Genomic DNA, 22,813 nt, shown 5'->3' with positions numbered 1-22,813 from the left:
ATTTGTTTAAACTATCATCAGATCGAGAAATGAAAGAATTTAGGCTATATTAGTAAATGCGTGGCACTAAAATACAACAAAGTGTCAATGGAAGATCTGTTTGTTCCTCACAACATACTGGCTTTGTACGTAATCATAGCACTACATACTATTACATACTTGATTTGAACATTATTTGCTGTCTATCACAATTTTGAATTCTGGCCAATTATGTTAGAAGGAGAGGGGGTGGGGTGGTGGTGGTGGTGGTGGGGGGGGGGTGTCTGAGGCTTAAGTGAAAGAATTTAGTTTTTTAAATCCTATATTGAACTGTTGATCTTGCCCTATAAGGTAAACAAATTACGATCTATATGCACAACTACCTTGTGAATAGAAATCGTCAGAGCTAGAAATATACACTATATCAACAGATGGGAATTCATCAAAGCGATAAACTCTCCTCAATACAGTATGTATGACAGTCTAAGAGTAGTTGACCAGTGTAGGCTTAATTGCCTTCATTGTAAATGATTGACAGACATAACCTGGCTATAATCTGACAACGTGAAGGTACACATATATGCAGACTGAATACAGTAACGATACATACAAATACAATATAAAAAAATCATGCCTCAATATATGCAAAATCATAAAACATCGTCATACAGAATGGTAAACATTGACTGAAAATTGAGAATATGTTGAATAGGCGTAAATAGTATTTCGCAATAGTTTGATATCGATATCATTCTTCTGTGATAACAGTTAATTTTAAGTGGATAATCTTTTCATAAGTTTAGTACCGAAGTCTGCGACTAAATGTAACGAGTAATCATGAAATCAAACAGATTATGCATATATGATGTGATATACTCCAACTAACATGTAATAAATATATCTCGTCATTAATTTACAGCAATTTTGGTGGACATTGAACCATAGACTAATTTAACGTGAATTACTTTGTTACCAAAACAACACAGAATGCTGTACTTTGTGTAGAGCTGTGTCTTGCATAATTTTTTTTTACCAATATGCTTTGTCATAAAACAATCTTTTGAAAGCATTCTAAATTTGATGATAACGTTACTAACCCATGAATAGGAATGTTGACACCAGCATATACAGTACTGTCGTGTATTCCATGTTGACGTTGGACTATATCACATGCACGCCTGGAGTGAAGGTCGACCAAAGTTCCACGCTTCCTTCAAAGCCAGAGTACCCAGTGAAGAGTATTCCCCACAGTATGCTGATGTAACGTGTACGCGTACGGTTACCTTTCAAGTTTAAAGACACTTCAAAGGGAGAAATCTTTGATGAACTACACGAAGTACGTTTCAGTTTGAGACACAGCACAGATGATACAGGCTACTGATAATTATTTATGGATAGACACCAAAGAATGTTAACTTGTACAGATAGATAGCCCATTAAAAAAATAAGACTTAGTTGGTCATTAACAGCTCTACTAACCACTGGTGTTATCATCCTGCTTCCAAATATGCGCCTACAGATAACCGACATGGCTTTCTTTGTATGCGAATACGAACAGTTTTGTCGGTATGGTTACCATTCATCGCCGTATATCACCCTTTCAGCGCCATTCATATTTTATACATGTATTAGGCCAGGCACGTGTGACTGAAACCAATGTTAGCGTTTAGTTGAAGTAATTCAACGTAATACTGTTAATATTTCATCGCGATGAATTTTCACTTAATTGGCATTAAACTTAATGAAATTGATATCCGATCTTTGCTATAATTAATGATAAACCCTGTGCGTTCCCAGGAGATATATAACAACATGCATAATTATTCGACCAAATCAGTCTATATACTTACAGGGGCAGGCATTATTATATGCGCAAGTTTAAAATCTTTTATGTTCAATAACAAATGATATAAATATTGGGTGCCTTTTGATTCCCAAGCTTGTATTTAGCTTTTATTTGCTAAATTCTCAAAGAGGAAATATGAGGTGTTAATTACTCCTGTGGGATATGAGAATTTAATGACTCCTGTGGAATATGAAGTGGTTATTACTTGTGAGATATGGGGTGTTAATTACTCCTCTGTGTGTGTGTGGGGGGGGGGGGTCTTGACTGAGAATGATAACACCGACAGCAGGTCTAGAGATGAGTTTTATTACCAATATGACAGTCTATTAAATCTCTAAAAAATACACTAAGTTCATAGGATGCAGTTTTGACTAGGAAGGTTTCAATTACACACGTCTGATTGGCTATAAATCTAAAGACTTGATTGGCTACTAAGACTAGAAATGTCATTGGTTGCATAATCAGCATGATTGATTTCGACAGTTCCGCGACACATCTTTCCCTTCTTTAAACATTCTCCTTCTAGCCTAGCTATGGTATAAAGATGAATCAATTAAAACCTGTATTCTTTGAGCTGAAAATAGCTAACGACTAGCATGGGAATAAAAATCACTCAACATTTGTATCACCTTTTGAAAATAAGAGTAGTCGAAAATTCATTTAAATCTCATCCCGGTAGATTTATATTCTCATATGTATTTTCATGTATGACCAATTTATCACTATGGCATACATAGTATGGTTTAGCATATTGCCCTCCAATCTTCAAGTTCCGCCATAGAAAAAATCTACTGATGGTCCATACAAAGGTATCAACTTGAAAAATAACAGTAGCATAATAAATATGAAATATGCCTATCATAAAAATCCAGATTTTTGCATTCGTGTTATCTTATCAGTGACGTTATAGGGATTATTCTTTTATTTGCTGTCGGACAACTGTTTTCTCATCATAGTCTTAAATATATTTTCTTACATATGCATATAAAACTGAAAACACAGTAAGAGAAAAAAACAACCGAGTCGTCTTAACGAGATCGAGATGGACACGGTTTTATATCATGACAAATAAAACCCTACAAAGTTCACACCATGATCACTCGCTTTGTATAAATTTAAAATGTTTTGCCGTTTATGTATATGTTGTTTTGAGTGTTAATTAGGCTGTAATTTTCATATTTTGTTGAATAACGTTCGAGATAACTAGTAACTATTGTATTATACTAAATTTCTGTTCACCACAACTTGTTGTACATGTAAAAAGAGTTTCTATCTAAAAAAAACCATCACTTTACGTACCCCCCCCTTCCATCCATCGACAAATAATAAATAATCATACATTGAGAACAGGCGTCATATTATATACTACCTCGTTTGTTAGATGCATTTTGACAGGCCCCTTGTGTCAGTTGCATGTCGTCGCGCTCGCTGGGTAACCTTTGAACCCCGGACTAGTTTCCTGTCGACACAACCCGGAGTCGTTGCGTTAACTTCACCGTAAAGTATCCCTAGCCTATTTCAATATGGAGGCCAGGATCCTCAGCATTTTGATTCTTGTATGCTCAGGTATGGACCTTTCTTTTGTTGAGTTATTTTCTCTCCGACTTTTGATTGTAATTTAGATTGTCACACCTGTTGAATCAACCTGACAAGATCGTGAACCGCTGTTCTAAAATTGTTATTTTGGACTTATAACGACTACCCATCACAGACCATAACTAACATTCATAAACTACAATTCATGAGTGGCATTTTAGTGTGTATGTAGGGTACTTAAAAGTTCGAAACGACCAGAGTATGTGATATTTTTGTTTGCGTATACCTTACTGGCGTGTACCCCATTGTTTTCAATATGGCGCAGCACTTGCAAGTGTCAGTCATGGCTACGCCCTCTAAGTTTTACGAGTGTCTTCAGGTACTCCCCCACTGTAATATAGTTTGTACATGACATGTACATAGAAATCAGACTCCCCTCGCCCAGAATTCCGTAATCTGAAAATGTTGCAATGTTCTTTAGCAGTTTGAGACGAAAAGTATACTAGTTATATCACAATGGAAGAAGTGTATTGTAATAGCATATCATAGCAGTAAACATAGTTTGATTACGTGAACTTTGTTACATGACAAACAACACACACATTATTCAACATCAATAACCGGTCGTGATATCACCTGTACTTTAATATTTACCCAACGGCAAGTATATTATTAACTGCTATATAATAATGACAACACATGTATCCTCGTTTGACCTTAGGTACACTGAAGAATGACACGCATACAGCGCTAGCGAGAACACATTTAGCATTGTACACTGAAAAGGATCTGATTCGCATGACCAAACCCCATAACACTATAGGTAGTAGAAAATTTATAAAATGTATACATATGTACGGTTTGAAGTATTAGTAAGGGATATATTCCACCGTTTGTGCATGAAAAAAAATTCACTCTGATGAAGTTGAACATCACATCTTCATTTATCATATACAACCATTTAGATATACCGTTTGTGTCGTCGTTGTCTCACTTTTGACGTCACAAGTCGTTGATCCCTTACCGGGAAGTGAATTCCAGTTCTGCATGGGCAAGTACTTTTGAAAGTTGATCGGGTCATGAAAAACATATTGAAAGTTTGATCCCTAAGCGAATTATGCAAAGATTTAAAGTAAGCCATGTTTGGCATAACATAACTGTGTTGGTGAGTGTGAGTATATACCTCGTGATTTAATGCTTAGGGAACCTTCAGTAATTATATGGAGGAGGGCCTAGGAAATAAGGCCCGAGTTGTTGCGTAAAAAGTGACCCTTCCTCAATTTCCCTTCTCTAACATGCCCTCCCCCCGTTAAAATATTTTAAAAACATGGTTTAAATGCGCTGTCAGACTGCGCTGCCAGAAAAAGGACATAGTCCCAGAATCAATGTTGAAAGTGTTAAAGGCATTGATTATTTCCCCAACCACTACTACCGCCACATAATTTATGTGAGGACAACGTTCACTATATATGCCACATGGTTGTCAGCAGTGATTTGATATGGTCTGATATTATAATACATGACCTTAATTCTTAGCCACAATTTAAAGCAACATTGGGTTGTTCATTACCATGGTTACAAGTTCAAGGTCAGTTTACCTAGTATTTTTAGTGCTACTGTCTGCTGGGTTACCCAGTGAAGAGTATTACATTCGATACACCAGCAGCGAAGTTATGCAGCATATGGAGTATAGTATGTGCACGTGACTACCGTAACGCTCAGTGAAAAGTCTACACTAGTACCAGGGCAGGGTCTGTACCAACAGTCACGCAGTCTCCTCAGTTCCCCTGTCATAAATTTTGCACGTTCCCTAAAGGTGACGTTATGTGTGTTTCTATGACCCAATCGACTCTCTTTTTATTTGATTGACTGAATTTGAACTGATAGCATATAATGGAAATGCCGATCCAAACAAGTGGACCTAGTGGACAATACAAGTACCCTGTGTATCACGGGAATTTATCAATGGAGGTGAAACCAAGTGAAGACACTCATTTGAAAGCATGACAAAAAGACTGATCGATCGTATTCGTATCAATGAGACAAGTTTTAGAACGTGGTTTTCTCCTTGTTCTTTTCTAACCAGCCGAGCTTTTCAAAAATAATCACTCTATTCTTGTCTCCAATATATTTGCTTGGTTTATTTCTCATTCGCACACAGGTGCATTTGCTTGCTTGTGGTAAGCAGGAATGGGACAACGTTCATGCAAAGACATACGATGTAATTAATGTCGGTAACTTATCAAAGCATACACATCACAGGAGCCCAGATCCCATAACTCTGTTTACAGTTTAGAACAGGACATGTTATAACATTGAGTACAACTGTTACTGTTACATTATAACTCCCACAAATATAAACAAACTAAAAAAGGCATTGCCTGAACCTATAGCTACATCTGTCGTTTTTGTATCAGTTGTATTGTTTTTATCTAACTTTGCATGAAGTCTTTCCTTGGCTCACTTCATTCAAGCAAATGCACTGGTGTTTTTCCCCCCGGTTGTATACTAGAATACATGTAACTTATCAAAATATCCCCAGACTAGGATAACGTCCCGTTGATGCCAGTGTCGGCTGTTTGTTAATACTAATTATTTCCATTCTGCATGACAGTTGGGTGTATATTTGGGGTCAGTACAGACGCGACGACTGCTATAACGACTGAAGATGCATCGAACGTCACAACTGCCAACTATACGACTTCGTCGGTATCAGCGACAACTCCAACGCCTATTGTTGCAGAGGAAACGACCACGGAATTCAATGGAACTACTGTTTCCATAAATGTAACTACGGAGTCAGCAAATACAACTACGGCCCCTTCTACTACTACTGTGACTACCGTCATCCCCACAGCATTACTTACTACAATTGATTATAGCAATTGTAGTAATGAAACGTGTGCACGTGATCCTGAACAGTACCAGTGTCCAGTATCCTGTGAATGTATCAATGGATCTAAAATCTGTGACGGTGAAAACGACTGTGAGGACGGATCTGACGAATTCGGCTGTAAGTATTTCTGTATATTTCTCGGATTATTTCCTAGGATAACCTATGCAATCCAAACTTTTTTGTCATTATGCAGATTTAAATTTCGCAGAGCTATACTGCATTCCTGTAAGCGAAATCATAGTTCAGTGTGTTAAAACATAGACAGTCTACTGTCAATGGTTAAAGGTATTTATTCTACTGTACATTCTGAAAACCAACAGGGCAAGCTTATGATTAAAATATGATGGTCTCTATTCAATCACGTACAGTCATCGACTTGTGACATATACACATACAGGATCGCTGAGATTAGAGGTGGTAGGGTGAAATGCAGGATATTTTGTTATGGAAAGTTGACTCTAATTATTTATGGGCACCTGTGGGCTTTGGTGTCGTAAAATAACAAAGGAATGGACTTTTCAATTATGAAATAGTGATTTGAACCTAATTGACCAGGCAAAAAAGCGGCTGAATGCCTTTAAGTTTAAGAATACAATGTAAACGTATCAAATATGTTTCATTTAGACAGACAGACAGACAGACAGACAGACAGACAGACAGACAGACAGACAGACAGACAGACAGGGACAGATAGTATAGATAGGCAGACAAACTACGTACGTGCGTGTACATACATACATGCATGTATGCATGCATGCATGCATACATACATACATACATACATACATACATACATACATACATACGCACGCACGCACGCACGCACGCACGCACGCACACACACACACATATACATACATACATACATACATACATACATACATACATACATACATACATACATACATACATACATACAACAGAACAATGGAATCCATACGGAGGCTAATAAAGATATAACGATTTGATAAATAACCTATTCATTGATCTCACAATTCAGGTAATAGCACGTCTACATCCGAGTCGTCAACTGATTTACCAACAACACCACCAACGACGCCAGTGGTATGCAAGGAATGGGAATTCCGTTGTCCAGAGGACAACAAATGTATCAACAACACAAGATATAACGATACAATTATAGACTGTCCGTCAGACTGTGCCGATGAGCCAGACCTTATAGACCAATGTCGTGAGTAGACCGTCTCCTAATCAGTTACATACAACATTTTTATGGTGTTCAAACACTATATGGGGTCACAATACAGAACAAAGTATGTCTTCGTAATTTAGTAACTTGATATGGCATTAATCAACCTTATGCTTTTAAAATTATTGGTATGGTGGCAGCGGTGGGATTGAGCTCTTACCATTGATTCTAGGATGCGTGTCCCTTTCAATGTTTTAATGGCATTTTAACTCATTTTTTTTTCAGGTGAAGGGTCATATTTTAAAGGAATAAAATTGAGGGAGGGTTATTTTTCAGAAAATGATATCGGAGGGGGGCAGATGATTTTACGCAACAGACCATTCTAACCCAAAGCTTGACATTAGATTAATTACAAATTATTCACAAAATATGCGAAAAATGACTTTAAAAATGAGAAAAATTAAGGTTTTTTTTTGAAAAGTGGTGAGGTAGCTAAACAACAGCAGCACACGATCGTACGGAGTACTCTGTTGGTAACAGAGGGATGGTAACTTACCATCCCATTTCTCACTCTTTGTGAACGCTAGCTTTTATTTACGGCGTCTGAAATGATAGTCTATTTAAAACATTACTTAAGATTTCACATTTTACGAATACTTATTGAATTTGAGTTGTTTGTATTTTCCGTGTTTCAGAGTTGCTTCCTCCACCAACCGACAGCAACGATGGTAAGTCATTGTCGTGTCAACTCTATTATTTTCCAGCTATGATACAAATGGTCAGTTTGAATGTCGGATGTGTGTCATCACCAATCGGTAAAATCAACATTGATTTAAATTCTGAACTTAAACTTACCGTTTTGAAATGGACAAAGTTGAGAATATGTATTATTTATCCTCGATAACCACAATATGGCATAACCATAAAAGAAAGTACACAGGTCGTCAATAATATCTTTTTCTGTCATTTCAGTTACAAGAATCATTGTGGCCTGTTTTGCCGTTGCTATCTTGTTGGTTGTAATGCTTGTTTCTGCTTCATTTGTATGCTCTAAGAAGCGTAATGCTCAGGCCAACAGGTGAGACAGACATATATTTATCATAGTAAATCACGTGTCTATTTAGTGACCTCAAATGACATCACATGGCTCTAACTTGCAATGCAGTCATTCAACTTTTAGCAATGTTATTCACAGAATTTGTTTGGAGGGAAATGTTGTCTTTGCTTAGAGGTAGTAGAGAGTAATTAAAATATGACGATATTAAAATGTCAGAAAACATTAAGTTTATCAAAAATCTCTGTGACCACCGTGCCTTCATCATGATTCTGTGTTTTTGTTTTCAGTCGATTTCTTCGACTAATTGACGACGATGGTAACCAACCAAACACGGAGAGCCCCCTCTATGGTGGTGATCCGGAGGTAGGTGTTCCAGAACTATTAATTCGAAGGCCATTGGCTCATATTATCTTACAGAAAAATGATTATGTATCCTAGAAATTATTCAAGACTTGTCTCTAAGAAATATTTTCACACATAGAGAGGAGTAAATAAATAACATATTTTGTTGTGTTGTAACCTCGCATCGTGTTTCTATAGTAACGTCAACATCGATGTGAACATGTTTTGCCTGTGTCTCTCGCTATTTATTTCACCTGCACGTTATTTCAATTGTGGGAAATTGGCTACTTCACGATGTGTAATCAGTAGGTCTCTCGATACGATAAGTAAATATACAATGCTCTGTGTTCAGCCTCAGACCGAGAATGCTGCGACGGCAAGAGTGACTATCATGGACGATGACGACGACGAGTTTGGTAGCCGAGTAAAATGGGAGGTACGTACTTTCCACGTCTCGTTAACATTTACACTTTACGGACAGTTATCGAGGCGAGATTTACAGTTCGATGAAAGATAAAAAACTAAATTCTTTCAGTTAGGCCTCAGGTCCCTCCCCCTTCCTAACTCAACTGGCCAAAATTGATAATTATTTGAAGCAGTAGAATCATTTTCAAATCAGAATGTAGTATTCTGTTGAATATAAAACCAGTGTGTAGTTTAAAAAAATGCCCTTTTATTGACAGGTTTTAGTGCAAAGTATTTACTATAGCGAAAATTCTTCAATTTCTTGATGTGATGTCATATAAATATTTGTATGTAGGGGTATAAAACATATTCCATTAAAAGTAAAATCGTTTTTCTTTTGGAAGAGAACTACTAGTAATTTATGGTTCATCGTCTCCCCACACAAAACCAAACTAAAAGAATTACGTTTTTTTTATCCTACACTGAACTATTAATCTCGGGCCTTAGCTCAACTCCATTTTCTTATTACAACTTCATGGACGTGTGTGTTTGTCGAAACCATTGACATTGTGGTAGTAACATAATAGGTTCTCGTGAGAACCTCGAAGCATTATCACCACGTGCTTGTTTCTCATTTGCAAGTAGAAGGATATTTAAAATGTATTTTCTATTTTTTTTTCAGAGAGGCCAGACAGAAAGAAAACAGCTGGAAGACGATATAGTTGAACGAACAAATGTTGGACACGAATCTGAAGCTTAAGAGTATTTGTCAGATGTATTAATCTAAACACAAGCCTCAGTCTGGCATTTATTTTCAAGTATAGGAAAACTTATCTGGAAACGTAATCATAATATTCAAGAACTGGCTGGGACAGTTTTCTTCATCTTTAGTCTTTAAAAACGTTGGTTGTTTTATTTCTCAGGCCTTTTATTCATTGTATAACAAGTGGTGATGGGGAAGGTGACCACCACCACCACCACCACCACCACCACCACCAACAACAACAACAACAACACACCACCACCACCACCACCACCACCACCACCACCACCACCACCACCACCACCACCACCACTACTACCACCAACACCACACCACCAACACCACCACCACCACCAACACCACCAACACCATCATCACCACCACTACCACCACGGTGATGATTGGTGACAATTCATACAGACTTTAATTTAATATTCATTGATTTTACGGAAGATAAACCCTGACGAAATGCCATTGTTTATCCCGGACAATTGGCTTCTGTTTACGGCATTCGATATATTTTACCATATCGCAATTTAACACTAACCCTTTCAACCATATTGCTAGTGTGACGAGAAATGTTTAAACATAATCAAACAAAGTGATACAATCATCGTGTATGTGTATACTTAAAGTAAAATATCGATAACTTGAGAATTGGTCCGAGAAAAAAAAGAAAAAAAAAAGTTATTTATACGAGATATATGTGTGTGTCGATGCGACTTAGCACACAGGTTATAAACATTTACGCTATAGTTGACAACTGTAGTGAAAACAGATGAAACTGTGACTGAATTTAGGAATGAAGAGTGTCAACTAAACACACAATAAATGAATGAAACATCCATTAAGAATTTTCAAAATCTTGTGAAAATGTGTTAAAAGGACGGATGGCGATGACGCTATATATATACTTAATTTGCATTAACTTGGGTAGTCTGAACACGTGACATGCAAATAGGCAAAGTGGGAATGTAACCGTTAAGTTTAATTCTTATTATAGGACATAAACGAGAATTTTTACAGTACATACATTATTTTCAATTGGATACCCTTTGGACCAATTAAGCCAGATGAAAAGTTCAAATCTACTAGACCGAGAAGCAAATTTTCCTTAAATTTTAAATTATTTCACACCGAGTGAAATCGTCTCTTGGTGGACTCGGAGGCACTTTAATTCGGTGTATTGTACATTGTTAAGATATTATTAAGTTTCATTAAAATCCCTCCATACCTACCTTCTGTTAAGAATGAATAGAAACAGACAGACAATGAGACAGACAAAGAGACAGACAGATAGACAGACAGACAGACAGACAGACAGACAGATAGACAGACGGACGGACGGATGGACAGAAGGATGGATGGATAGATAGATATAAAGATAGATAGATAGATAGACAGACAGACAGACAGACAGACAGACAGACAGACAGACAGACAGGCAGACAGACAAACAAACCTACGATGAAATATAACCTCTGACCAACTATCATTGGCGGAGGCAATACAATTCGAAACGTTACTAGTCAAATTGTGGCGCATGGGGTAGCGGTCAAATGTGACATGCGCCCCCAGTATTGTCATCTGAAATGCTTTTGTTTTGTAATAATGCAGATTAACAAAACTGAGCAATGACCCTAATTCATGGTTTCATACACACATATCCAACATCATGTGGATAACGTAAAGTAACTACGCGAAATCAAAGTGATCAAATCAGTCGTGTGTCGTCATGACAACTACCTGTATAAGTGCAATACCTATAGGGTCCTTGAATGTAGTAGGTATGGAACCTAAAGTCAGTGCCAGCAGGGAAATATCCGTTGTCCGAAATGTAGGTTTTGTCCCATTTAGTGAGCTTATTTTTTAAGAAGGTATCTTAAAAGACACATGGCAGTAAAGGGCGACATCATAGTTCAATGTAGGTTAAAAAACTATATTCTTTTAGTTAGACCCCCTCCCCCCCCCACACACATCCCCCTTCTAACTAAATTGGCCAACATTAAAAATGTTTCAGATAGCACAATCAATTTCACATCAGTATGTAGTGAGTAAAAAATAGTTCTTTTGTTGACACTTTACTGTATTTAAGTTTAGTTCCATACATTTTAATACAATAGCAAACATTCTTCTATTTCTCAATTTGACGTGATAGAAATATTTGTGTATTTAGGGTACGAAGAACTCCATTAAAAATAAAATCGTTCTTGTAGGATGAGAACTAAAATGGTTCAAAGCCCCCACTCCCAAAATAAAAGAATTTAGCTTTTTTATATCCTACACTTTACCGCACCAGGGTAGATTTATTTTATAATGGTCAACTGATTAAACACTCTCGCACAGACAACGCCTGTCTGTATTTCAAGGCCATTCATCATCCACACGTTACCACGGTTACAACATTCTAAACGTCACAGGTTGCTTTCCAAGCATTTTTATTCATTTGGCATTTGTAGTACTTGTACAGAATGTAAATGACACTAGAGAGTAAATAGGTAGAAAATGACAAGACTGACGTAAAGAACCCCTTAATTACCAAGACTCTACACTTCAAATACCATCCAACAGGCATTGCCCAGTACTACAGAAGGAAGGTTCAATTTTAGTGCAGGAGGAAACCGGAGTACCCGGGGAAAACCTGCGTTGTTCGGGTCGAGTCAAACTGAACGACACTCTTCTTACTTGCAGCGTGGTAAATTTAATCAAACCCTGAATGGGTTCGAACCCCGACCGCAGTGGTATGAGGAAAGTGGTTTGTTTAACCACTAGGTCTCCTACAACCCTAAATTACTGTAGCCGTTTTTGACACGGGTCGTATCAAATAATGTTAATATTTCATTCTCAGTGAACAATGGTGGTCTTGACAAGTGTACATCACACATCTCGTAGGCCTGGTTATGAAGGGATATGCCCTTAATATCTCAATACAGAAAAAAACCCATTACACTAAATATTTCATATCGTTTCAAGCAGGATATATTCATGGTTTTTTAAAACAAACAAACTACAGTTAATTATAAAATGGTTGTACTCTTTACAAAAAACGCAAGATATTAAAGATACGTATTGCTTTGGGGCGAGATCAATAGTTTAATGTAGGATAAAACACTAAATTCTTTTAGTTAGGTTTCAGACCCCCACCCCCACCCCCTTCTAACTAAATTGGCCAAAACTTAAAAGTTTCAGACAGCACAATCGATTTCAAATCAGTATGTAGTAGCTATAGTATGTAGTGCTATGCATACAAAGCCAGTATGTAGTAGTATGCAGTGCTACGAATACAAAGCCAGTATGTAGTACAATGAATACAAAGCCAATATGTAGTAGTGTGTAGTGCTATGAGTATGAATACAAAGCCAGTATGTAGTAGTGTGTAGTGTTATGAATACAAAGCCAGTATGTAGTAGTATGTATTGCTATGAATACAAAACCAGTATGTAGTAGTATGCAGTACTATGAATACAAAGCCAGTATCTAGTACCATGAATACAAAGCCAGCATGTAGTAGTGTGTAGTACTATGAATACAAAGCCAGTGTGTAGTCATATTTAGTGCTATGAATACAAAGCCAGTATGTAGTGAGGAAAAAAATAGTTCTTTTGTTGACACTTTACTTATTTTTGTGCCATGCATTTACTTTAGCAAAAATTCTTCTATTTCTCATCTTGACGACATTTCTTCATAGAAATATTTGTATTCAGGGGTACAGATTCATTAAATGTAAAATCGTGATGTAGGATGAGCACTAAACTGGTTCAACCCCCCCCCCCCCAAAAGTAAAAGAATTAAGTTTTTTTTATCCCACATTGAGTATGATCTCTCCCCTCATGCAGTCTGTGAATACAGCTTAGAACGAGAGGACTCTCGTTACAGCATACACTTCCGTCAATGCTGGCAGCCAGTGATGAAACTAGTTCTGGTAAACGAGTAAAACTCAAAGCCAACATAAGCTACATTACTAACACATGTATAAACAACGTGAAAAATGAGTTAGCGTTACAATTCAAAAACCTCCCTTTTTTAAGAAAGAGAAATAACTAGTCTAAAGAATCGAATGCCGGTATTAATTAATAACCGAATATTATGGGATATTTTAATCTACTGCTTCACTATTTGCTGATAATCCGAGATTAATGCTAATCAAGCAAGATGGAGATGTCTGGAAAGTTTTGTTTTTTTAAATTCGCAATTAATGCGAAATTGTTAGACCGTGAAGCCATAACTGTCACATTTATGATTTTGCGTAATTTTCCATACTGAAATTGTATTGCTTGTTCTTTGTGCTAGAGTGTGAGTTACGCAGCCAGCGATATATGAAATCAGACCAAACTAAAATTACATGAGTACTATTCTAAATTCTGCTTTGAGAACAGTTTTACATTCATTCTGATTAAGAAAGTCGAGAAAAATCCCACATACATGTATATATGACTATGGTACTCAGTCAAGATGAAGACGAGCAGCGCTCATTGGTGCATTGTGGGTTTGTTAATTTTCCAAATTTAGGGGCCGATAGCAACGGAAACTTCCCGAAAAAGAAACTTCTGATTTTAAGGACTCCAAAGAAAAGTTTTTAGTTACAACTACTATCAACAAACTGTAGTGTGTTAACGTACACCATACAAAATAACATGGGATGTGGTTTTAATGTAAGAGTTTCTGATGATACAAGAAATAAAGCGAACCAGGAAGAGAAACTGACAGACCGGATGATGTATAACCCGTTACAAAGGAAAATGTTTCCTTACCAACGCAAGAAAGAGCAATCAATCTTTTTCTAACCTACATGTAGGTTATTATTGTAGAGCTTTCCAGTGTAAGGTCAGTCTCATGTGAAAACTACTTCGCCAAATTATGACTAACCTAAGTGGACCTGTGACGTCAAGTGTGGTTTCCACATCATTCTCAATACAACTTATACGATGTGCAGCTATGCAACTATTCTCAAAATGTCCTAAATATATGAAGTGGCAAACGTTGTCTTCAAGACAAAACTAGTTTTAGATACCACAAATGCATAGTGCCGATAGAATGTATAATTTCAGATATCGCATACTTCTCACAAGCCTGCAAATATCTGAAATCATTGCACAGGCGTAGGCTGGAATTCGTTTGGACAGTTGGGGTTCCAAGTTTCACATTGGAAACGACGTTTACACACATACTGTGTTATTTATATCGTGGCCCTCAAAAAGAAACCTAAGTTAAATTCCAGATCAAGTCATATTATGCCTATGAAAATAATGTTACCAATTGCATCAGCATTGACTGCTGTATATGTTGTTTCCTACATTCCAACGAAGGTCAAAATCGTTCACGGTATCGCCTACTGAGCATGTCCATATTGAATCTCGCTATTGAATTTCTGTCACGGGAAGAAATGAAAAAAGTTATTCTGTGCTACGATCGCCGACAGGTTATCGGAGGATGCAACTATACTCACATTTTTTTCAATCTTACAAGTGCTCCGTCTTCGTCGATAAAATGTTCAGTTTGTCATTTATTACTTTATAAGGCTCATTATATTATACTATTCAACCGGAAAAAAAACTTTAACACCGAAGTAAGAAGGCGAATCAGTAAAAGAGAAACTTAATTATTAAAGAAAGTGTCATGGTTACGAACTCGAAAGACATTACATAAACGAGGAAGAAAACTGAACAAAATGTCAAGAAGGGGAACTGGCCTAACTACATACTATTAATGAATCTGACTACTACAAATAGAAAGAAAATCATCCCTGGAAAAGGATAATATTTCAAAAAGTAATTGGCATCTGAACAAACCAAGAGGGGATAAATAGTACAACATACATTGGGATACAAAGGTGATTTCAGCAACTATCTGACATTGGATGTAACAATTTAGTCAACGAAAAGATGAAACAATGTAGAACAGCTAAGACTCCCGCTTGTTATGATGCTACCCTTTCACTTTGTCTTTTACAGCACTCGGCATTATTTGTCATTCTATAGAACGCTACAAGACAACCTTCAAGTTGCTTTTAACTGTGGCGATTAAGATGTGTCAATCATGATTCGATTGACACATTGAAGGACACATATCGTGACAAACTTGTGGTTCATGTCAAGAATTCACAGCTGGCTTCAAATACTTTGCTTCCAAAAGGTCCTACCTCGGGAAAACTTAGAAGCTACCCGGGAGGGAAACTAACATCAGGTATTACATGTGTATGTATGTATGTATGTATGTATGTATGTATGTATGTATGTATGTATGTATGTATGTATTCACAATAGCAGATACACAATTGGCTGGCTCAGTTGTAAGCGATGAGAGATTTAACGAATGTGTGTTCACGATGTCACATGAGTTGTATGCAGCTAGTATGTTTTGTCACGTCGGGGGTGAAGCACCCAGGGGTGAAGCAATCAATTTGTCGGCTATCTCGTTAATCTATGTCATTCGACACCCACCGCAAAACCACAGACTAATATGGAATTGATAAAGGTTCGTGGCGAATGACTGGCAATAAAAACAAGCACTACTTTACAGATTGGGTAAATGTGATATATGATCCAGATGAAGTGGCTTCGTTTAACACTCTTATCATTAAAACATAGAGTATGCAACTTCAGTCACCATCATAATAGACAGATTAACGGCGAATGCTCTATACAATTTGCAATTCATAGTTGGTGAGTTTGTAAAATAAACAAGATACATGTACACACGTATCAGACTATGGCCGGTGGCACTGGAAGAAACAATCATGGGAGTTGAAAAGAAGAGGACATGATTAGAATGATAAATGATGGCAATGCATGATCAATGTCCTGTTTGACTGAGATACATCAATCGTGCTTTCAGAAAGACCTGGATACAAGTACATGTGGGTAGATATCATTGTCGCGGAGCCGTGACTACCGTGACCGAAGCGAAAATTAGCTAATGTGGCGTTAATTGTCAAATGTCAATCATAATCGAAGAGAACTATATATGACGACTGCGCATCTTGGCGAATCTTTATGTGTAATATTAAATCTTAAAATTTAGTATTAATCTATTAAAAGTAATTTAGAATCCATAATCCACCTCGGCTCTACTAGTCTCTAGTACAGTGTCTGTTCTGACAAAGAAGTCTGTGTTCTTTTACTTTGCGTGGAATTAGGATACTAGCAACATTTGAGATACTACACGGCGAACGTTTAACGTAGGGAGTCATCATCTTCATAATATATCGACGGTCATTTACTGTGATTGCGTTACGAGCAATCGCAACTTTCTACTATCAAATCCGGTACTTCAGCAAATAACACCGTTTGATCATCATCGTAGTATAACATTGTTATCTTTGACATCTTGTTGGGACTGCAGCATCGGTCAATATTCATCTGTTCCAAGAAAAAAGAATGGCTCCGATCACTTGTCCACATGCCTTGGCATCTACCACTACAATAATACGCCTCATACTCTACTGGATGTATCACAAAACTCATTCCCAATTCTCTGAAATTCACGGTCAGTGGATGACGACAGCAGTGTTCAATCTTAGAGCCCTCTGGACAATCAATATTTGCTGAGCGTTTGCCTCTGGTACGGCCTTCCCGATGTGTCCTGATTTCCAAGAATGGTCTCTGTAAGACAAACGAATTTGTGACTTGAGCAACACTTATATGAAATGAATTTTCACCGGAAGTTCCGTCAAATAACAAAATACAAAATAACAAATAACAAATATCTAATATGTGGAATGATACTTTGTATTTTTTGACATTATGCTATAAAAACTTAATCGTAGATTAAAGATATTCAACGAGCACGGCGCGGGGGGGGGGGAGCTGAGGAGAAAGTATTTTTGGCAGCCCCTCCCCTTTCTCGCTCTCAGTATGTGTCATGCCCCCCCCCATCCCATGAACCTAAGAATTTCCTCCCCATGCAGATTCATATTCATATACATGTATACACTATTAGTACGATACCTCTGTAATTAACCCACCCACCCGCTATTTTACACTTGTACTGCTCCAATACACTACATTAAAAGTAACAGTGACAATCGACTTCAAAGTCCAGAATACAGTTCTCTACACAAATCATAGCCTTCTTAAGTAGAAATCTCGCAAGAAGTAATCCGAGGAAAGAGATAGCATCACCATAATGTCTGCTGGTGGAGGAGGGTAGAGGGATTGTCCCTCCAGCGGTAGAAACATTTTTGAAAGTAAGGGCATGTAGGAGGTCATTCAGAGGCAAAAAACATGAAGCCATACACATTAAACTTAAAGCCATATAATACTTAGATATATGGTCTTCAGTACCTCCTTTATGAATATTACAGTTTATATTATATACAATACTGATCACTTGTGAGAAGAACGTACTGTGTGTTAACAAATGATACAAATCGGTTGCCTTGGAGATAGTAGTTTTGTCTTTTGCCAGCACACAACCGTGCGAGTTCTATAGCTTACCTTAGGATTCTGGTCATCCAGTGGTGTTGTAACAACGAGAGAATTACCATCGTGGTCCAAAGCTTCAACCTCTATTCCCCAATTGTTCCATGTATCTGCAAACCAGTCTGTCACCACATGTGTTATATTGAAACTATGCCATCCACCATCGTTGGAACTTAAATCAATTTTTCTCGTTTCTATTTGCTCTCTCTTCTCTTTACTCTCATCCGGAGACTTCAAGCGGAAGAGTTTTAACTTGGTCGTGGTGTCTTGGAGTACCTTGTGTTGCTGAACGTATACCCATAAGTGAGCTCGCATAACCTCGTTTCGTCGTACTTTGGGAGAGAACTTGAAGTAGAAAGTATCTGTTGACGATGTTTTCGAGTGGGGTACTGTAAGAAATTCAATGAATACAGATGATTTCTCTTAATAAACTTGATTAAGGTATTATTGTCGTTCATTTTACAGATATTACAACCAAGATCAGTGTTGTATGGAAAATGTAGTCTACGCAATATCGCTATAATTGAACCAATCGTAATTTTTTCCCTTTGAGTATACCGTTTAGTGGAACCATAATTGAAAATAGTTTTTACATGTATCAATAACCGTAACTTACAGTGTGTCACTCTCATGCGTTCATGCTTCTGTACTTAAATTGTCTGTGTTTGCTAAATTAAAGGGGTTTGACTGTGTAGTATTTACATTATAGAACAATAGAACAATAAAAAAACTTTTGTTGAGTGCGACTTTGTCTGCAATAACTTACTTTTCTTGGCAAAACTGATAATTCTTTTGGTTTTGATGTCTAGGCCGTTCCTGTTTGCGCCCTGGTCGCCTTGTTCGTCACCTTCTTTATAATATCTGTTAACCTGTTCTTGTTCATGTTCAAGTAGTTGGTTCAATGGGGGTAGCTTGATCAATTGAGCGCTAGCGTTAACTTGCGGTTGATGAGTCAGACCTAACTTTCTCATTATCTTTTCCTTTATGAATTCCAAGCGCGTCTTCCTTGCATCTTCTTTGATGCATTTCTTACACGTTTTGAAGAGCCGAGTAGCAGATGAAGTTGGCGATAAAGGTGTTTCATACATATCGTCGTTTTCGTTGGCTGTAACTGCAGACATAAATGTCGGTTGTCTTTTTTCCATTATGTGGTCGGTGTACGAGTGCGATACATCAAGTCCCCCCTCTTCAAGATCTAGTTCGTTAGAACATACATTTGGCAAGGCAAAACAATGAAGTAACAGGACTAAGACGATCCGCATTGTAGTCATGTTGTATAGACTACGGTTATAGCTTAATATAATTGCAACCTATAAGCCAGGCTCGGGCGGCTGTGTAACGCTTTACCGTTGTAACTTGAAAGCCCCTAGCTACTGGCTGTCTTCATTCTTATATAACTGACGTAATGCCATGTTGTGACCTCTGACACCAGACCGGAAACACGCAGAGATCATGATTGGTATAACCACTTAAAAGTTCTCAACTTAAATTGACTAGTAATTTATGTCAGCAGGAGTAGCGATGTTGTCTAACACGTAGAAGGATTTGATAATACTTTTTCCCATGCCCCGATATAGAAAGAAAATACCAAGTGACTGTACATGTACGTAGGTTATCTTGAGTGATAATCTATAACTGTACTACATCACGGATTCCAACTAAATGTAAAAAATGTGGTATTTGGACTTTGCTTTATATTTGCAATATCTTATTTCAGTTGTTTCATCAACATATTTGTGGGTTTTTTTTTTATCAGTTTGAGAGTATCAGAAACACAAACCGGGAAGCTGAAGCTCAGCAGACATACATGGAGGAATATATGAAAGTACAAAACAAGAAGCCAAAAGAAGTAAAAAGGAAGAGAACGGAAATTCATAGATTACGATATAAGAACGGCCTTTTGACAAATGAGGAATGAAAGTTAACTTTTACATTTCTACATGTAAATGGGGCGAGGAGGAGGAATCGCACGCATTAACCACGTGTGTTCATCATGATTAAATAAACACAGATGGCAGATGTATAAAGTGTCCATGAATTTTCTTTTAAAGATTATTCACAGTTAGTGTGAATAATGTATGGTACTTTACATACAATCGATGTTTTACATAAGTCTACGCCCCCATTTCTAAACTCTGTGTCGTGTAGAGATATGTGTTTGGATCAAATAAAAACCACACGAAGTCCTTGATTTAGTCTGTCTCAATCATTCTCCTCCAGTTTATCATTTTCCAAACAATTTTTCCATTCCAAAAGTAGTACGTAATGCAAACATCTTGGCTGGTTGGATAAAATACTAACACCACTCCTATTTTATGTTACATGGAAGTATTTGACAAATGCTTCAACTCTGATACAACCAAGGTCAAGTTCCAGACACTTCAAACACTTTTCATTGATGACATACAGTTTGAGATATAGATGAACACATTTCTATTTTTAAAAAAACCCGCGATAAGTTTTCCTAAAAGTACTTTACTTCTCTCTCTCCGTCCGTCCGTCCGTCCGTCTGTCTGTCTGCTTGTCTGTCTGTCTGTCTGTCTGTCCATGTCTAACTAATTAGCTATCATGTCTCCCGGGCCATGTCTGCCTCACTCTACGAGTTTAACATTAATGCATAAGCAAGAATTATTTGAATGACTAAAACGAATTCAGGTTTAGAATGACGAGCCCATGATTTTTATTTAAACGATTCAATTTGTACTCTGGTTATCTTGTTCGTCTTGCACATGATGTCTGTGAGAAACGTCTTGTTTAAAATTGAAACAACGGAACAACGAATTTACCACACATTGTAAAACAAATGATATCCACACACAAAAATAAACAAATTACATAAAAGTAAAAATAACTTTTTCTGCCCTTTCTCATACAACGAACTCCTGGTATCTGTTTGATGTCTAAAAAATTCACGAATGCGACTTGACATGTTCATTGAGACATACACCGCTATCACCGCTAGATCCAGCTGAGTTGCCTTGAACAACAGTAACCAAAGAAGGAATAACGAGAACAATAGAATTGTGACTACGTTTCCATGGTATCTTGGGAAAACTAATTAACCAGTGCTAGGCATGTGTTAATGATGTAACCTAGGATGATTGATGAGTGTTACACATATCTCAACATTTGTAGATATCCACAGAATGACGACTGGAGCACGTTTCAAACGTACGGAGCCCGGAGACTTTTTTCTCAAAGTGCTGCGTCATGAGTAACTTAAGTTAAAAGAGGAAAATGGAGAAACGTTTATAATGTACTGTGCTATCCTTCACTTGCTAGTCACTATATATAGACAGTCGTAAACGACATTATTCGTAACCACCCCTAGTGGGAGTGGGTTTTTTATGGTTGAATCAGAACGAAAACACACAATTAGCAGACCAAAGAAACACTATCTGTAAGAGAATAATACAAAAATAAAAATCAGCGAGAAGGCAGCGGTGGTTTTTAAAAAGAGGCAAGCAAACTAAAAACTTATCTGATAAGTTTATAAAGAAAAGTCATTCATTTACCAATGCATTCTTTGGATGAAGACAGATAGGCTAATAGGAAGGAGTAGTTCACATGAGCATGGAAGGAGATTTTTCTAATTTAAAATAAGTTGAATAACAGTAACACTTAAAGAATACATTCCTCACACGTACTTCGGTACGAGATTTCAAAGGTATGTCGATATCGACACTGCTGACGCGAATGATACCATTGCTATCAATTACCCCGATCGTGAACTCCCATTGGCGGAAAGTGATTATCACAGACGTCATCGCCTGGTACTCGGTACATGTATATGGGCAGTAGCAACTGACAAAGAATGCATTGGTAAATCGGATCCACAGGTTCAAAAGAAACGTAAATATCAAGTAGCCACAAAAAATACCAATCCCAGACAATTATAATTTATATTGGTTTTAACGTAGTTTCTAAAACTGCCTACATGTGTTTATTTCATAGATGGAAATTGATTATTCAGTTACAAAAAAATGAATAAAAGCAACCATAAGAGACTGTCATAATTCTGACAGCTACATCCATGTTTTAACTGACTGGTCAACAGCAATATACAGTATCAATATCTGAGTACCATTTTGATCTTTATTTGTTAATTTTAACACTTTTGTGTTCTTGCTTTGTAAATCTGATTTGGAATATTCGTTGTTACATAAAAGCTAAGATTAATTTAAAATCTAAATTAGTGCAATCGTGACTTATATGGAATACCAGGGTATATGCAATACCACAATCTTTACTTCTTACCATAGTATCTACACAGTAGTTGTTTGTTCATGTGTAATACATATAATTCAGGCCAACGAACTTTACAATGCACCCTTTTATTAAAAGGGCATTGACATGAAACAAAGTATAATATGTCGAATTCAACAACATTATGTGAAGTATCGTTTACATGATGCGGTT

General features: G+C 37.1%; 3 protein-coding genes across 3 annotated transcripts in view; 1 reads left to right on the top strand and 2 right to left on the bottom strand.

Moving 5' to 3' along the window:
• Window positions 1-1,128, bottom strand: part of LOC144434287 (MAM and LDL-receptor class A domain-containing protein 1-like) — a 22,359-nt gene extending 21,231 nt beyond the window's left edge. Inside the window, exon 1 of the mRNA XM_078122739.1 lies at window positions 1,077-1,128. Coding sequence (XP_077978865.1) covers window positions 1,077-1,128 — 52 coding nt within the window. The remainder of the gene's footprint in view (window positions 1-1,076) is intronic.
• A 2,143-nt stretch (window positions 1,129-3,271) lies between these two features.
• LOC144434689 (uncharacterized) lies at window positions 3,272-10,029 on the top strand. The gene is made up of 8 exons (XM_078123206.1): window positions 3,272-3,391; window positions 5,976-6,374; window positions 7,258-7,449; window positions 8,103-8,135; window positions 8,380-8,485; window positions 8,752-8,827; window positions 9,159-9,242; window positions 9,894-10,029. Exons 1-8 carry the CDS (start codon window positions 3,349-3,351, stop codon window positions 9,969-9,971), a joined length of 1,011 nt encoding a protein of 336 aa, XP_077979332.1. The 5' UTR covers window positions 3,272-3,348; the 3' UTR covers window positions 9,972-10,029.
• Window positions 10,030-16,494: 6,465 nt separating this feature from the next.
• LOC144433579 (growth/differentiation factor 8-like) lies at window positions 16,495-19,748 on the bottom strand. Its single transcript, XM_078121895.1, has 3 exons — window positions 19,161-19,748; window positions 18,410-18,783; window positions 16,495-17,575 (listed from the first exon to the last, which is right to left on the bottom strand). Exons 1-3 carry the CDS (start codon window positions 19,663-19,665, stop codon window positions 17,204-17,206), a joined length of 1,251 nt encoding a protein of 416 aa, XP_077978021.1. The 5' UTR covers window positions 19,666-19,748; the 3' UTR covers window positions 16,495-17,203.
• Between the last annotated feature and the right edge of the window lie 3,065 nt (window positions 19,749-22,813).

Source organism: Glandiceps talaboti, chromosome 4 (assembly GCF_964340395.1).
Source record: "Glandiceps talaboti chromosome 4, keGlaTala1.1, whole genome shotgun sequence".
NCBI classification, from domain to species: domain Eukaryota; kingdom Metazoa; phylum Hemichordata; class Enteropneusta; family Spengelidae; genus Glandiceps; species Glandiceps talaboti.
The sequence above is the reverse complement of the archived record's forward strand: the minus strand, read 5'-3'. Positions and strand labels throughout refer to the sequence as shown.

What these genes read in the sequence shown, in the direction of transcription:
- LOC144434689 (XM_078123206.1), top strand. Translation starts at nt 3,349, where the DNA reads ATGGAGGCCAGGATCCTCAGCATTTTGATTCTTGTATGCTCAG. An exon ending in AGACCTTATAGACCAATGTC is followed by an intron (nt 7,450 to 8,102) that starts GTGAGTAGACCG and finishes TCCGTGTTTCAG; the next exon opens with AGTTGCTTCCTCCACCAACC. An exon ending in GTAGCCGAGTAAAATGGGAG is followed by an intron (nt 9,243 to 9,893) that starts GTACGTACTTTC and finishes TTTTTTTTTCAG; the next exon opens with AGAGGCCAGACAGAAAGAAA.
- LOC144433579 (XM_078121895.1), bottom strand. Translation starts at nt 19,665, where the DNA reads ATGACTACAATGCGGATCGTCTTAGTCCTGTTACTTCATTGTTTTGCC. An exon ending in TATCAGTTTTGCCAAGAAAA is followed by an intron (nt 18,784 to 19,160) that starts GTAAGTTATTGC and finishes AATTTCTTACAG; the next exon opens with TACCCCACTCGAAAACATCG. An exon ending in TGGATGACCAGAATCCTAAG is followed by an intron (nt 17,576 to 18,409) that starts GTAAGCTATAGA and finishes TTTGTCTTACAG; the next exon opens with AGACCATTCTTGGAAATCAG.